General features: G+C 41.3%; 1 protein-coding gene across 1 annotated transcript in view; it reads right to left on the bottom strand.

Annotated features, from left to right (window-relative positions):
* RCAN2 (regulator of calcineurin 2) overlaps positions 1 to 12,942 on the bottom strand; it is a 221,808-nt gene extending 208,866 nt beyond the window's left edge. The window contains exon 1 of the mRNA XM_022582053.3: positions 12,665 to 12,942. Coding sequence (XP_022437761.1) covers positions 12,665 to 12,889 — 225 coding nt within the window. The 5' untranslated portion in view covers positions 12,890 to 12,942. The remainder of the gene's footprint in view (positions 1 to 12,664) is intronic.
* Positions 12,943 to 13,734: the final 792 nt, after the last annotated feature.

The raw sequence follows: 13,734 nt of genomic DNA, 5'->3' as shown, positions 1-13,734 counted from the left end.
GAAGGAGCTGGTTTATTATATTAGCGGTGATGTTGAATGAAAGATATACATCTTTGAACCTAGAATCACTCCAGCCGCGCACAAGGCATTGAGATGATCTATTTATGAGAAGCACAAAGCCTAAGAAACCCAAAGCACTAGGCCTCTGATCTTATGCCCTTTCTGGAAGAATACAGCCACTAATGGTTGGCAGAAATGCCCGCTTATTTAAAAAGCAAAACAAAACATAACAAAAACAAGAAAATCTTTTGTGCATGTGTACGTGTGTGTATATAAGGCATCGAGTATAGTTGAAAATATATATTAAATGCCCCTTTGATTTTAGCATCACTGGATTTATTATGTTTGTTTTATTTGAATTGTTTTCTTTGGTAGACTTTAAATTCAATGAGTTTATGCTGTCTTGTTCACCACTGCATCCCCAGAGCCAAGCATCATACCTGTTTTCAATAAATATTTGTACATCAAGAGGCAGTATCGCATAATGTTTAAGAGCACAGACTCTGTAGGTTTGAATCACTGCTCTGCCACTCCAGCTGTGAAACCATGGGCAACCTCTCTGTGTAATCATACTTACTGTATCAACCTAGGCGGACTAAGTTATATTCTAACAACAAACTCCCAGATTCCAGGGGCTTAAAGCAGCAAAGGCTTTTCTTGTTGTTGCAGTCACATTGCATGTTTATCACAGGTCACCCAGGACCCTGCTCTGTGTCATCCTTGCCCTCAGTCCCTGAGCCAAACTGTCTGAATGGCACACCTGGCACGTTGCCAGTTGCCCGAGCAGAGTGAAAAGAACATTCTTCAGTGTCAAATATTGGTAATTAAATGCTTGGCCTGGAAGTGACACAGGTCACTTCTGCTTATATCAATACATTGGGCAGAACTAGACAGAAGGGTCCAGGGAATACAACCCTGCCACGTGCCCAGGAGGTAGAGAGGCAGAAAGACACCGCCCTCATAGGGTTGTCATGGTGATTAAAGGGCTTAATGTCTAGAAAGCATTCGGAAGAGTATGAGGCAACTTGCTACAGGCTATGTAAGGTTTGCTACTGCTGTTATATTATTATTATTACCACTGAACTAAATGATACAAATTTTTTGGAGGCCAAAAACAACTCACCTTTCAAGTTTCTCTTTATTGACCTGAATTTGGCTAGAGGTTTCCTGGTGGTTTGATACACTGTTCCCCTTTAGCTACCAGTGACTGCCAGTGTCCCATCGAGCAGAGACTTACTTATCTTCAGCACAGACACAGGGCAGCCCTCGGGGTGCCTCTCCAGCCTCACCTGTCTTAAGATGACCTTTGCAGCCCAGCTGGATGTAGAAAGGCAATCCAGGGGAAAATGCCAGAGGTTAACTGACCCCCTAATAACTTCTAGGTGTTGTCTGCTGTGAAGCTCCCGGTTCTAAATGTGTCTCATACAAAAATATTTATGCTGCAAGCTGTAGCATGCAAACAGCAATCTGCATTATCGGTTTCAGATGCCAATTTTCTCCAGCGCTGGTTCTCCTTTGTGTTATGTAAACAAATCCCAACCATCTGGACCACAACAAGCCACACTGAAGTATGTGCTCACTCCTTGCAAAAGCATCAAATCAAAATACAATCTCACAGAATTCTGCCTAATGAAAAATTGGAGTGAACATCATGGTCTCATGAAGCTGTTTGAAAAAAATGTTCTGTAGGTGTCAGAACTTAGAATTTAAATAGGATAGCAGAAATGAGCATCTCAGAATATTTATCATACTGATAAGCAGAAACAAACATAACCAGAAGATCATCTCCTATGGCGTTACCTATATTAAGAGCAGGCCAAGTCAGTACGTTCCAAATTACCTCAATAAGGAAAAGGGCTTAGGAAAAGTGTCTCAGACAGATGGGAAAACTGAGAAGAGATTACTGCAAGACTTAACCATGATAGTCAGAAAACAAGAGCTTTATAAATTCCCACTCAGCTAAGGAAAATGTATGCTTTATAATAATTGAACAAACAAGCTAAACTCTAGGCCTTCAATATCAAGAAACAATGAATCGGGGCTTCCCTGGTGGCGCAGTGGTTGAGAGTCCGCCTGCCGATGCAGGGGACACGGGTTCGTGCCCCGGTCCGGGAAGATCCCACATGCTGTGGAGCGGCTGGGCCCGTGAGCCACGGCCGCTGAGCCTGCGCGTCCGGAGCCTGTGCTCTGCAACGGGAGAGGCCACAACAGTGAGAGGCCCGCATACCGCAAAAAAACAAAACAAAACAAACAAAAAAAACACAATGAATCAAAAGTCTGTTTGTCAGAAAAGAAAACTTCACCCAAGCAAGTTACATATCTTACCACCTAACCACCTGGACCTCTGAAATGAAAACCAAGCATCATTTCTGATGTCTTATCTCTCAGATAATTCCAGGCTGCTGAAGGCACCTTCCCAAAGCCAAATACTTTAGACAATCCCCATGGCCAGCCTTGCCCACAGGCAGATACAAGTGCTGGAAAGCATTCTTGATTCTTTTCCCTCTACCTAAAATTATCTGCCACCAACTTTGCACAGTGCCCCCAATGTCCACCCTTTGGGAAAGATAAACATCATCAGAATTCCTGGCTCAGATTCATGAACTTTGAACACTGTGGGAAGGATATCCTGAGAGAATGACGTACAAGGCAAGTGAGCTTTATTAAGCTAGTGGAGGGGGGAGAATGGAGGTAAAGAGAGGAACAGAAAGGTCTGGAATATAAAGAGAAACATGTGGCAGTAAAAATGGGAGGCACGAGCCTCCCCAAACATTTTTTTCCTAGAGTCCCAGTGGTCGTGCCTCTATTATCAATTCATTTGGTATCTGATCATCTTGCTTTGTCACCCTAAACACTGTATATATAATTAAATCAAAACTGAATCTGGATCAGATTATTTGATATCCCAGAGACCGTCCACAGAATGGGGGCTATAAAATCACACCAAGCCGGAAGACTTTCTGTCTAATTTAATAACTTTCATTAGGTAGGCATGGGCTAATTATAAAATTCACATCCTTGGCTATAAAGATGTAATCTAAATCATTTGAAACTGGTTCCACTGAACTACATCTTATTGATTTCATCTCAATATTTTATCAAGGTCACTTTAAAACCCCATACTATTTGTTAAGCTGCGATTTACCAACTTCGTATACAAATTAAATGAGAATATTTGGTAATCCATTATTCACTCACAGATCAGAATATCAAAATAGATGGGGACAGATCCCCGAGAACTCTCCCCAGGCCTCTGTCTTGCTACGTAACCAATTCTGGTTCAGCTGATAAACCATTCTTGAGCAGCCTTCCTGACTGAGATTAGCTCCTTCCTAAATCTCCTTGTTTCAATCTACTGAGAATGATTTAATCAGGAAAGAATCAAAACACCCATTAAACCTCTAAGGGGGAGACCTTCAAGATGGCGGAGGAGTAAGATGCGGAGATCACCTTCCTCCCCACAAATACACCAGAAATACATCTACACGTGGAACAACTCCTACAGAACACCTACTGAATGCTGGCAGAAGACCTCAGACCTCCCAAAAGGCAAGAAACTCCCCACGTACCTGGGTAGGCAAAAGAAAAAAGAAAAAACAGAGACAAAAGAATAGGGACGGGACCTGCACCAGTGGGAGGGAGCTGTGAAGGAGGAAAGGTTTCCACGCACCAGAAGCTCCTTCGCGGGCGGAGACTGCGGGTGGTGGAGTGGGGAAGCTTCGGAGCCACGGAGGAGAGCGCAGCCACAGGGGTGCGGAGGGAAAAGCGGAGAGATTCCCGCACAGAGGATCAGGGCCGACCAGCACTCGCCAGTCCGAGAGGCTTGTCTGCTCACCCGCCGGGGCGGGCAGGGCTGGGAGCTGAGCCTCGGGCTTCGGTCAGAGCGCAGGGAGAGGACTGGGGTTGGTGGCGTGAACACAGCCTGAAGGGGGCTAGTGCACCACAGCTAGCCGGGAGGGAGTCCAGGGAAAAGTCTGGAGCTGCCCAAGAGGCAAGAGACCATTGTTTTGGTGAGCACGAGGAGAGGGGATTCAGAGCGCCACCTACACAAGCTCCAGAGACGGGCGCGAGCCGTGGCTAAAAGTGCGGACAGCAGGGACGGGCATGAGACGCTAAGGCTGCTGCTGCCGCCACTAAGAAGCCTGTGTGCGACCACAGGTCACTCTCCACACCTCCCCTACTGGGAGCCTGTGCAGCCCGCCACTGCCAGGGTCCCGCGATCCAGGGACAACTTCCCCGGGAGAACGCACGGCATGCCTCAGGCTGGTGCAACATCACGCTGGCCTCTGCCACTGCAGGCTCGCCCCACATCCGTACCCCTCCCTCCCCCCAGCCTAAGTGAGCCGGAGCCCCCCAGATCAGCTGCTCCTTTAACCCCCTCCTGTCTGGGCGGGAACAGATGCCTGTGGGCAGCCTACACCCAGAGGCAGGGCCAAATCCAAAGCTGAACCCCGGGAGCTGTGCAAACAAAGAAGAGAAAGGGAAATCCCTCCCAGCAACCTCAGGAGCAGCGGATTAAATCTCCACAATCAACTTGATGTACCCTGCAACTGTGGAATACCTGAATAGACAATGAATCATCCCAAATTGAGGCGGTGGACTTCGGAGCAACTGTAGACTTGGATTTTTTCTTTATTCTGCTCTGCGGTAGTTATTTCCACTATTTTATCTTCCAGGTCCCTTATCCGTTCATCTGCCTCAGTTATTCTGCTATTGATTCCTTCTAGAGAATTTTTAATTTCATTTATCGTGTTGTTCATCATTGTTTGTTTGCTCTTTAGTTCTTCTAGGTCCTTATTAAACATTTCTTGTATTTTCTCCATTCTATTTCCAAGATTTTGGATCATCTTTACTATCATTATTCTGAATTCTTTTTCAGGGAGACTGCCTATTTCCTCTTGTTTTATTTGGTCTGGTGGGTTTTTACCTTGCTCCTTCATCTGCTGTGTGTTTCTCTGTCTTTTCATATTGCTTAACTTAACTGTGTTTGGGGTCTCCTTTTCACAGGCTGCATGTTCATAGTTCCCGTTGTTTTTCGTGTCTGCCCCCAGTGGCTAAGGTTGGTTCAGTGGGTTGTGTAGGCTTCCTGGTGGAGGGGACTGGTGCCTGTGTTCTGGTGGGTGAGGCTGGATCTTGTCTTTCTGGTGGGCAGGACCGCATCCTGTGGTGTGTTATGGGGTGTCTGTGCATCTAATTTCTTTCTGGTTTTCTGTTTATCTTAGCTTAGTATTTAAAGTTTATTATCATTGGTAGATTTGTTCATTGATTTGGTTGTTCTCTTCCTTTTTTTTATACATATATATAGATTCTTTTTTTCCTTTTTCTCTTTTTGAGTGTGTATGTGTATGCTTCTTTGTGTGATTTTGTCTCTATAGCTTTGCTTTTACCATTTGTCCTAGAGTTCTGTCCGTCCGTTTTTGTTTTTTATTTTTTAGTATAGTTTTAGGACTTGCTAAAATTGGTGGATTTGTTTTTTGGTTTGGTTGCTCTCTTCTTTCTTTTTTTTATTACTTTTTAATAATATTTTTTATTTTAATACTTTTATTTTATTTTACTTTATTTTATTTTACTGTATTCGTTCTTCTTTCTTTTTTTCTCCCTTTTCTTATGAGCCATATGGCTGAAAGGGTCTTGGTGATCTGGATGGGTGTCAGGCCTGTGCCTCTGAGGTGGGAGAGCCAAGTTCAGGACATTGGTCCACCAGAGACCTCCTGGCTCCACATAATATCAAATGGCAAAAGCCCTCCCAGAGATCACCATCTCAACGCTAAGACCCAGCTCCACTCAACGACCAGCAAGCTACAGTGCTGGACACCCTATGCCAAACAACTAGCAAGACAGAAACACAACCCCACGCATTAGCAGAGAGGCTGTCTAAAATCATAATAAGGTCACAGACGCCCCATAACACACCACAGGATGCAGTCCTGCCCACCAGAAAGACAAGATCCAGCCTCACCCACCAGAACACAGGCACCAGTCCCCTCCACCAGGAAGCCTACACAACCCACTGAACCAACCTTAGCCACTGGGGGCAGACACGAAAAACAACGGGAACTATGAACATGCAGCCTGTGAAAAGGAGACCCCAAACACAGTTAAGTTAAGCAATATGAAAAGACAGAGAAACACACAGCAGATGAAGGAGCAAGGTAAAAACCCACCAGACCAAATAAAACAAGAGGAAATAGGCAGTCTCCCTGAAAAAGAATTCAGAATAATGATAGTAAAGATGATCCAAAATCTTGGAAATAGAATGGAGAAAATACAAGAAATGTTTAATAAGGACCTAGAAGAACTAAAGAGCAAACAAACAATGATGAACAACACGATAAATGAAATTAAAAATTCTCTAGAAGGAATCAATAGCAGAATAACTGAGGCAGATGAACGGATAAGGGACCTGGAAGATAAAATAGTGGAAATAACTACCGCAGAGCAGAATAAAGAAAAAAGAATGAAAAGAATTGAGGACAGTCTCAGAGACCTCTGGGGCAACATTAAATGCACCAACATTTGAATTACAGGGGTCCCGAAGAAGAAGAGAATAAGAAACAGATTGAGAAACTATTTGAAGACGTTACAGTTGAAAACTTCCCTAATATGGGAAAGGAAATGGTCAGTCAAGTCCAGGAAGCACAGAGAGTCCCATACAGGATAAATCCAAGGAGAAACAAGCCAAGACACATATTAATCAAACTATCAGATATTAACTACAAAGAAAAAATATTAGAAGCAGCAAGGAAAAAAACAACAAATAACATACAAGGGAATCCCCATAAGGTTAACAGCTGATCTTTCAGCAGAAACTCTGCAAGCCAGAAGAGAGTGACAGGACATATTTAAAGTGATGAAAGGGAAGAACCTACAACCAAGATTACTCTACCCAGCAAGGATCTCATTCAGATTCATGGAGAAATTAAAACCTTTACAGACAAGCAAACGCTAAGAGAATTCAGCACCAGCAAACCAGCTTTACAACAACTGCTAAAGAAACTTGTGTAGGCAGGACACAAGACAAGGAAAAGACCTACAATAACAAACCCAAAACAATTAAGAAAATGGTAATAAGAACATACATTTCGATAATTACCTTACATGTAAATGGATTAAATGCTCCAACCAAGAGACATAGACTGGCTGAATGGAAACAAAACAAGATCTGTATATATGCTGTCTACAAGAGACCCACTTCAGACCCAGGGACACATACAGACTGAAAGTGAGGTGATGGAAAAAGATATTCCATGCAAATGAAAATCAAAAGAAACATGGATTAGCAATTCTCATATAAGACAAAATAAACTTTAAAATAAAGACTATTACAAGAGACAAAGAAGAACACTACATAATGATCAAGGGATCAATCCAAGAAGAAGATATAACAATGGTAAATGTTTATGCACCCAACATAGGAGCACCTCAATACATAAGGCAAATACTAACAGCCAAGAAAGGGGGAATTGACAGTAATTCAATCATAGTAGGGGACTTTAACACCCCACTTTTACCAATGGACACATCATCCAAAATGAAAATAAATAAGGAAACACAAGCTTTAAATGACACATTAAACAAGATGGACTTAATTGATATTTATAGGACATTCCATCCAAAAACAACAGAATACACTTTCTTCTCAAGTGCTCATGGAACATTCTCTGGGAGAGATCATATCTTGGGTCACAAATCAAGCCTTGGTAAATTTAAGAAAATTTAAATTGTATCAAGTATCTTTTCCGACCACAATGCTATGAGACTAGATATCAATTACAGGAAAAAATCTATAAAAAATAAAAACACATGGAGGCTAAACAATACACTACTTAATAACCAAGAGATCACTGAAGAAATCAAAGAGGATATCAGAAAATACCCAGAAACAAATTACAATGAAAGCACGACAACCCAAATCTATGGGATGCAGCAAAAGCAGTTCTAAGAGGGAAGTTTACAGCAATACAATCCTTCCTCAAGAAACAAGAAACATCTCAAATAAACAACCTAACCATACACCTAAAGCAATTAGAGAAGAACAATAAATCTGCAAAGTTGGCAGAAGGAAACAAATCATAAAGATCAGATCAGAAATAAATGAAAAAGAAATGAAGGAAACGATAGCAAAGATCACTAAAACTAAAACGTGGTTCTTTGAGAAGATAAACAAAATTGATAAACCATTAGCCAGACTCATCAAGAAAAAAAGGGAGAGACTCAAATCAACAGAATTAGAAATGAAAAAGGAGAAGTAACAACTGACACGGCAGAAATACGAAGGATCATGAGAGATTACTACAAGCAACTCTATGCCAATAAAATGGACAACCTGGAAGAAATGGACAAATTCTTCGAAAAGCACAACCTTCCAAGACTGAACCAGGAAGAAGTAGAAAATATGAACAGACCAATCACAAGCACTGAAATTAAAACTGTGATTAAAAATCTTCCAACAAACAGAAGCCCAGAATCAGATGGCTTCACAGGCGAATTCTATCAAACATTTAGAGAAGAGCTAACACCTATCCTTCTCAAACTCTTCCAAAATATAGCAAAGGGGGAAACACTCCCAAACTCATTCTACGAGGCCACCATCACCCTAGGTACCAAAACCAGACAAAGATGTCACAAGGAGAGAAAACCAGAGGCCAACATCACTGATCAACATAGATGCAAAAATCCTCAACAAAAAACTGGCAAACAGAATCCAGCAGCACATTAAAAGGATCATACACCATGATCAAGTGGGGTTTACCCCAGGAATGCAAGGATTTTTCAATATATGCAAGTCAATCAATGTGATACACCATATTAACAAATTGAAGGCGAAAAACCATAGGATCATCTCAATAGATGCAGAGAAAGCTTTTGACAAAATTCAACACCCATTTGTGATAAAAACCCTCCAGAAAAGTAGGCATAGAGGGAACCTACCTCAACATAATAAAGGCCATATGTAACAAACCCACAGCCAACATCATTCTCAATGGTGAAAAACTGAAACCATTTCCTCTAAGATCAGGAAGAAGACACGGTTCTCCACTCTCACCACTATTATTCAACATAGTTTTGGAAGTTTTAGCCGCAGCAATCAGAGAAGAAAAAGAAATAAAAGGAATCCAAATTGGAAAAGAAGAAGTAGAGCTGTCACTGTTTGCAGATGACATGCTACTATACATAGAGAATCATAAAGATGTTACCAGAAAACTACTAGAAGCTAATCAATGAATTTGGTATAGTAGCAGGTACAAAATTAATGCACAGAAATCTCTTGCATTCCCATACACTAATGATGAAAAATCTGAAAGAGAAATTAAGGAAACACTCTCATTTACCATTGGAACAAAAAGAATAAAATACCTAGGAATAAGCCTACCTGAGGAGACAAAAGACCTGTATGCAGAAAACTATAAGACACTGATGAAAGAAATTAAAGATGATACAGACAGATGGAGAGATATACCATGTTCTTGGACTGGAAGAATCAATATTGTGAAAATGACTATACTACCCAAAGCAGTGTACAGATTCAATGCAATCCCTATCAAACTACCAATGGCATTTTTCACAGAACTAGAACAAAAAATTTCACAATTTGTATAGAAACTCAAAAGACCCCAAATAGCCAAAGCAATCTTGAGAAGGAAACATGCAGCTGGAGGACTCAGGCTCCCTGACTTCAGACTATACTACAAAGCTACAGTAATCAAGACAGTATGGTACTGGCACAAAAACAGAAATATAGATCACTGGAACAGTATAGAAAGCCCAGAGATAAACCCATGCATGCACGTATGGTCATCTTATTTTTGATAAATGAGGCAAGTATATACAATGGAGAAAAGACAGCCTCTTCACTAAGTGATGCTGGGAAAACTGGACAGGTACATGTAAAAGAATGAAATTAGAACACTCCCTAACGCCATACACAAAAATAAACTCAAAATGGATTAAAGACCTATATGTAAGGCCAGACACTATAAAACTCTTAGAGGAAAACATAGGCAGAACACTCTATGACATAAATCACAGCAAGATCCTTTTTGACCCACCTCCTAGAGAAATGGAAATAAAAACAAAAATAAACAAATGGGACCTAATGAAACTTCAAAGCTTTTGCACATTAAAGGAAACCTTAAACAAGTCCAAAAGACAACCCTCAGAATGGGAGAAAATATATGCAAATGAAGCAACTGACAAAGGATTAATCTCCAAAATTTACAAGCAGCTCATGCAGCTCAATATCAAAAAAACAAACAACCCAATCCAAAAATGGGCAGAAGACCTCAATAGACATTTCTCCAAAAAAGACTACAGATAGCTAACAAACACATGAAAGGATGCTCAACATCACAAATCATTAGAGAAATGCAAATCAAAACTACAATGAGGTATCACCTCACACCAGTCACAATGGCCATCATCAAAAAATCTACAAACAATAAATGCTGGGGAGAGTGTGGAGAAAAGGGAACCCTCTTGCACTGTTGGTGGTATGTAAATTGATACAGCCACTATGGAGAACAGTAGGGAGGTTCCTTAAAAAATTAAAAATAGAACTACCATATGACCCAACAATCCCACTTCAATATGCCAAGATCCCCAACAATCTCGGCATATACCCCGAGAAAACCATAATTCAACAAGAGTCATGTACCACAATGTTCACTGCAGCTCTATTTACAATACCCAGGACATGGAAGCAACCTAAGTGTCCATCAACAGATGAATGGATAAACAAGATGTAGCACATATATACAATGGAATATTACTCAGCCATAAAAAGAAACGAAATTGAGTTATTTGTAGTGAGGTGGATGGACCTAGAGTCTGTCATACAGAGTGAATTAAGTCAGAAAGAGAAAAACAAATACTGTATGCTAACACATAGATATGGAATCTAAAAAAAAAAAAAAATTGTACTGAAGAACCTAGGTGCAGGACAGGAATAAAGACCCAGACATAGAGAATGGACTTGAGGACATGGCGGCGGCACGGGTAAGCTGGGACAAAGTGAGAGAGTGGCATGGACTTTTATATACTACCTCATGTAAACTAGATAGCTAGTGGGAAGCCGCCGCATAGCACAGGGAGATCAGTTTGGTGCTTTGTGACCCCCTAGAGGGGTGGGATAGGGAGGGTGGGAGGGAGATGCAAGAGGGAGGAGATATGGGGATATATGTATACGTATAGCCGATTCACTTTGTTATAAAGCAGAATCTAACATACCACTGTAAAACAATTATACTCCAATAAAGATGTTAAAGTAAAAAAAACTCTAAGGAAAATCCTTCTAATTGTTGATATTTAAATAGATGAGAGAACAAGAAAACACGGAACTTTGTTTCATAGTTAACATCAGGTAGATTTCAGGGGAAATGACGTGCTCTGAATAAATTATAATCTGTGTTAAACCCTGGTGATAATCCAAGAGCAAAATTCCCAGTTTCCTTCCAAAAGGCTATGTGTCACTTTCTTACTTCAAATAGCCTGCTGATGATAGCTCTGGAGGTTCTAATCACATATAATTCCTTGGACTTCAAATTATTTTTAGCCCATCATTTCAACTGTTCAACTCCAAAATAATATTATTATAAAACTACCTTTATATGGCTTGAAATAATTCCTAATCCTCTGGGCTATCAAGATTGCTTACAAAACCAATAAAATTCAGAACAAAGACTTCCAGTAATTGTGTTCAGGCAACAGAGTTTGGACTTCAGCAGTTGGCAAAAACAGTCCAAGTTTGTGAAACAGCGATCATAAATCCTACTCTTAATCTCACACAGAGCCATACTTTAATGTAGAAAAAAAAAGGCTCTTTCCCCCAAAAAATGTTGGCTATGTTTTACAACGTAGCCTAGTAATAGATTTTACAATTAGAAATCCACATCCACAAGGGAAGGTTTGATCCATTTAGACTCTGTTGTTAAAACGTCAGAGAAATCCGAAGTAAACTTTCGCAAGACCTCAAAAAGGAATATTTACTCTGATGGCCAAGAATGCTTCCACTAAATCAAGCTGACTCTTAAAATGGAAGCTTCATATTCTGGAAAATGCTTGTACATAGACAACCTCATTCCCTAATTATTTCAAATCAAGGAGTTAAGCATTTTCACACAAATTCTTACAACACACCCAAAACAATTCTACCCGCTTGAGCAAAGCAAGTCTCATATGGCCAACCAATTTACCTTTCTAATAAGTGCTGCAGGACTTGGGGCCCAATTTAAGAAACTATTGTTAGAACAGTCATCAAACTGCAGGAAGAGTAAGGGGGAAAGAGAGCTTGTGCTGCGTAGGGCAAGGCAAATTAAGCTTTGGGCAGAATAGGGGAAAATAAAAATTTTTTTTTTTTAACAACATCTGCTTCCTAGCCCAAGGGGTATTCCCTGCAATCACTATTCCCAACACCATTGTTAGACAGACCTCTGAGTGGCAGACATCAAGATCTGATTCAACACAGTCTCCCATACAATCTTGTTGTGAGTACCTCCAATGTCAACTGACAATAGAACAGGCTTTTCTGCTCTTGCTATGCATGCCAAGAAAAGTGCCAAGTAAACATTTTCAAAAACTTCCAAACATTAACCACAAAGAAGCAATGGAAATATTGGGGGGATAATGCCACATCTCCCCCTGTTTCAGGAGCAGAAAGGCTTCTTACCTTGCTCTCATCCCCTTCAAACACCGACTGGTGGACGTTGCATGCAAACAGTGAGTTTGGGAGGTCCGTGAAGTCCGTGATTGCTTGAAAGGCCTCCTCCGTGAAACACTGAGTCACAGCCCAGTCTCTGTCTATGCAGCAGAGCAGGAAGAGTCCTCCATCTTCCGGGATGTGCCCCTGCTGCCCCAGGCTCCTCGTCCCAATGAAATAAGAGTCTCCCCTCATTCCTGAGGATACAGAGACGGATGCATGTTAGAGTAGGATTCGATTCCTTAAAGCTTGGTTGGAAGGTCGCAGTTCTGGAGTGTCTGGGGCAGAGAGGGGAGTGTGATTAGGAAGAGAAGCAGGGGCTGTTAGAAGGGGGAAGACCCAGCAAGTTCACATTTTCCCCTTGATCTCTGAGTTACAACTTGCCACACAGCTCTGCTTCTGGGCAAGAATCCAGTCCCAGCTATGGACAAAAAAAAACCCCACTTGGGCAGGACTGGAGTTGGAGGCCAGGGGCTCCAGCCTAGCTGTTCAGTGTTTACTAGACTGGGAACCTCAGTTCTCTGAGCCTTGCTTCCTTAAGAGAATCAAATGGATTCAGACAAAAATGCACATAGGAAAGTGCTTTGATAAGTTACATGATGAATTATCGACCATTACTGCTAATGCTTATCGCTTCTTGAGTTCCAGGAATGATTCTAAATGATTTGTGTGCCTTAACTGACCTATCAAATCTCCATCTATGTGGTTGGTACCAATATTATCCCCATTTTACGGAGGGGAAAAACTAAGGAACAAAGCAATTAAGTAACTTTGACAGGGTCCATGACAAAATGGCAGGACTAGGATTCAAACTCAGGGAGTTTGGCACGAAAGTCTGCTCTCCTATACCACGGAAATGAAGCAGATCAAAATTACTGCAAGTCTATATTTAAGGAAGTACAACCTATTTCATCACCACCTGAATCCTGATTAGGGTAACTCTAATAGTTAATCATCTATCCAAATGAGGACACACACACACACACACACACACACACACCCTCTTCTGCCTGGGGTCATTACTCTAATTTGTGAACTCT

This window comes from Delphinapterus leucas, chromosome 10, assembly GCF_059928025.1.
Source record: "Delphinapterus leucas isolate spDelLeu-1000000601 "Yukka" chromosome 10, BTC_Dleu_Yukka2, whole genome shotgun sequence".
NCBI lineage: Eukaryota > Metazoa > Chordata > Mammalia > Artiodactyla > Monodontidae > Delphinapterus > Delphinapterus leucas.
The sequence above is the reverse complement of the archived record's forward strand: the minus strand, read 5'-3'. Positions and strand labels throughout refer to the sequence as shown.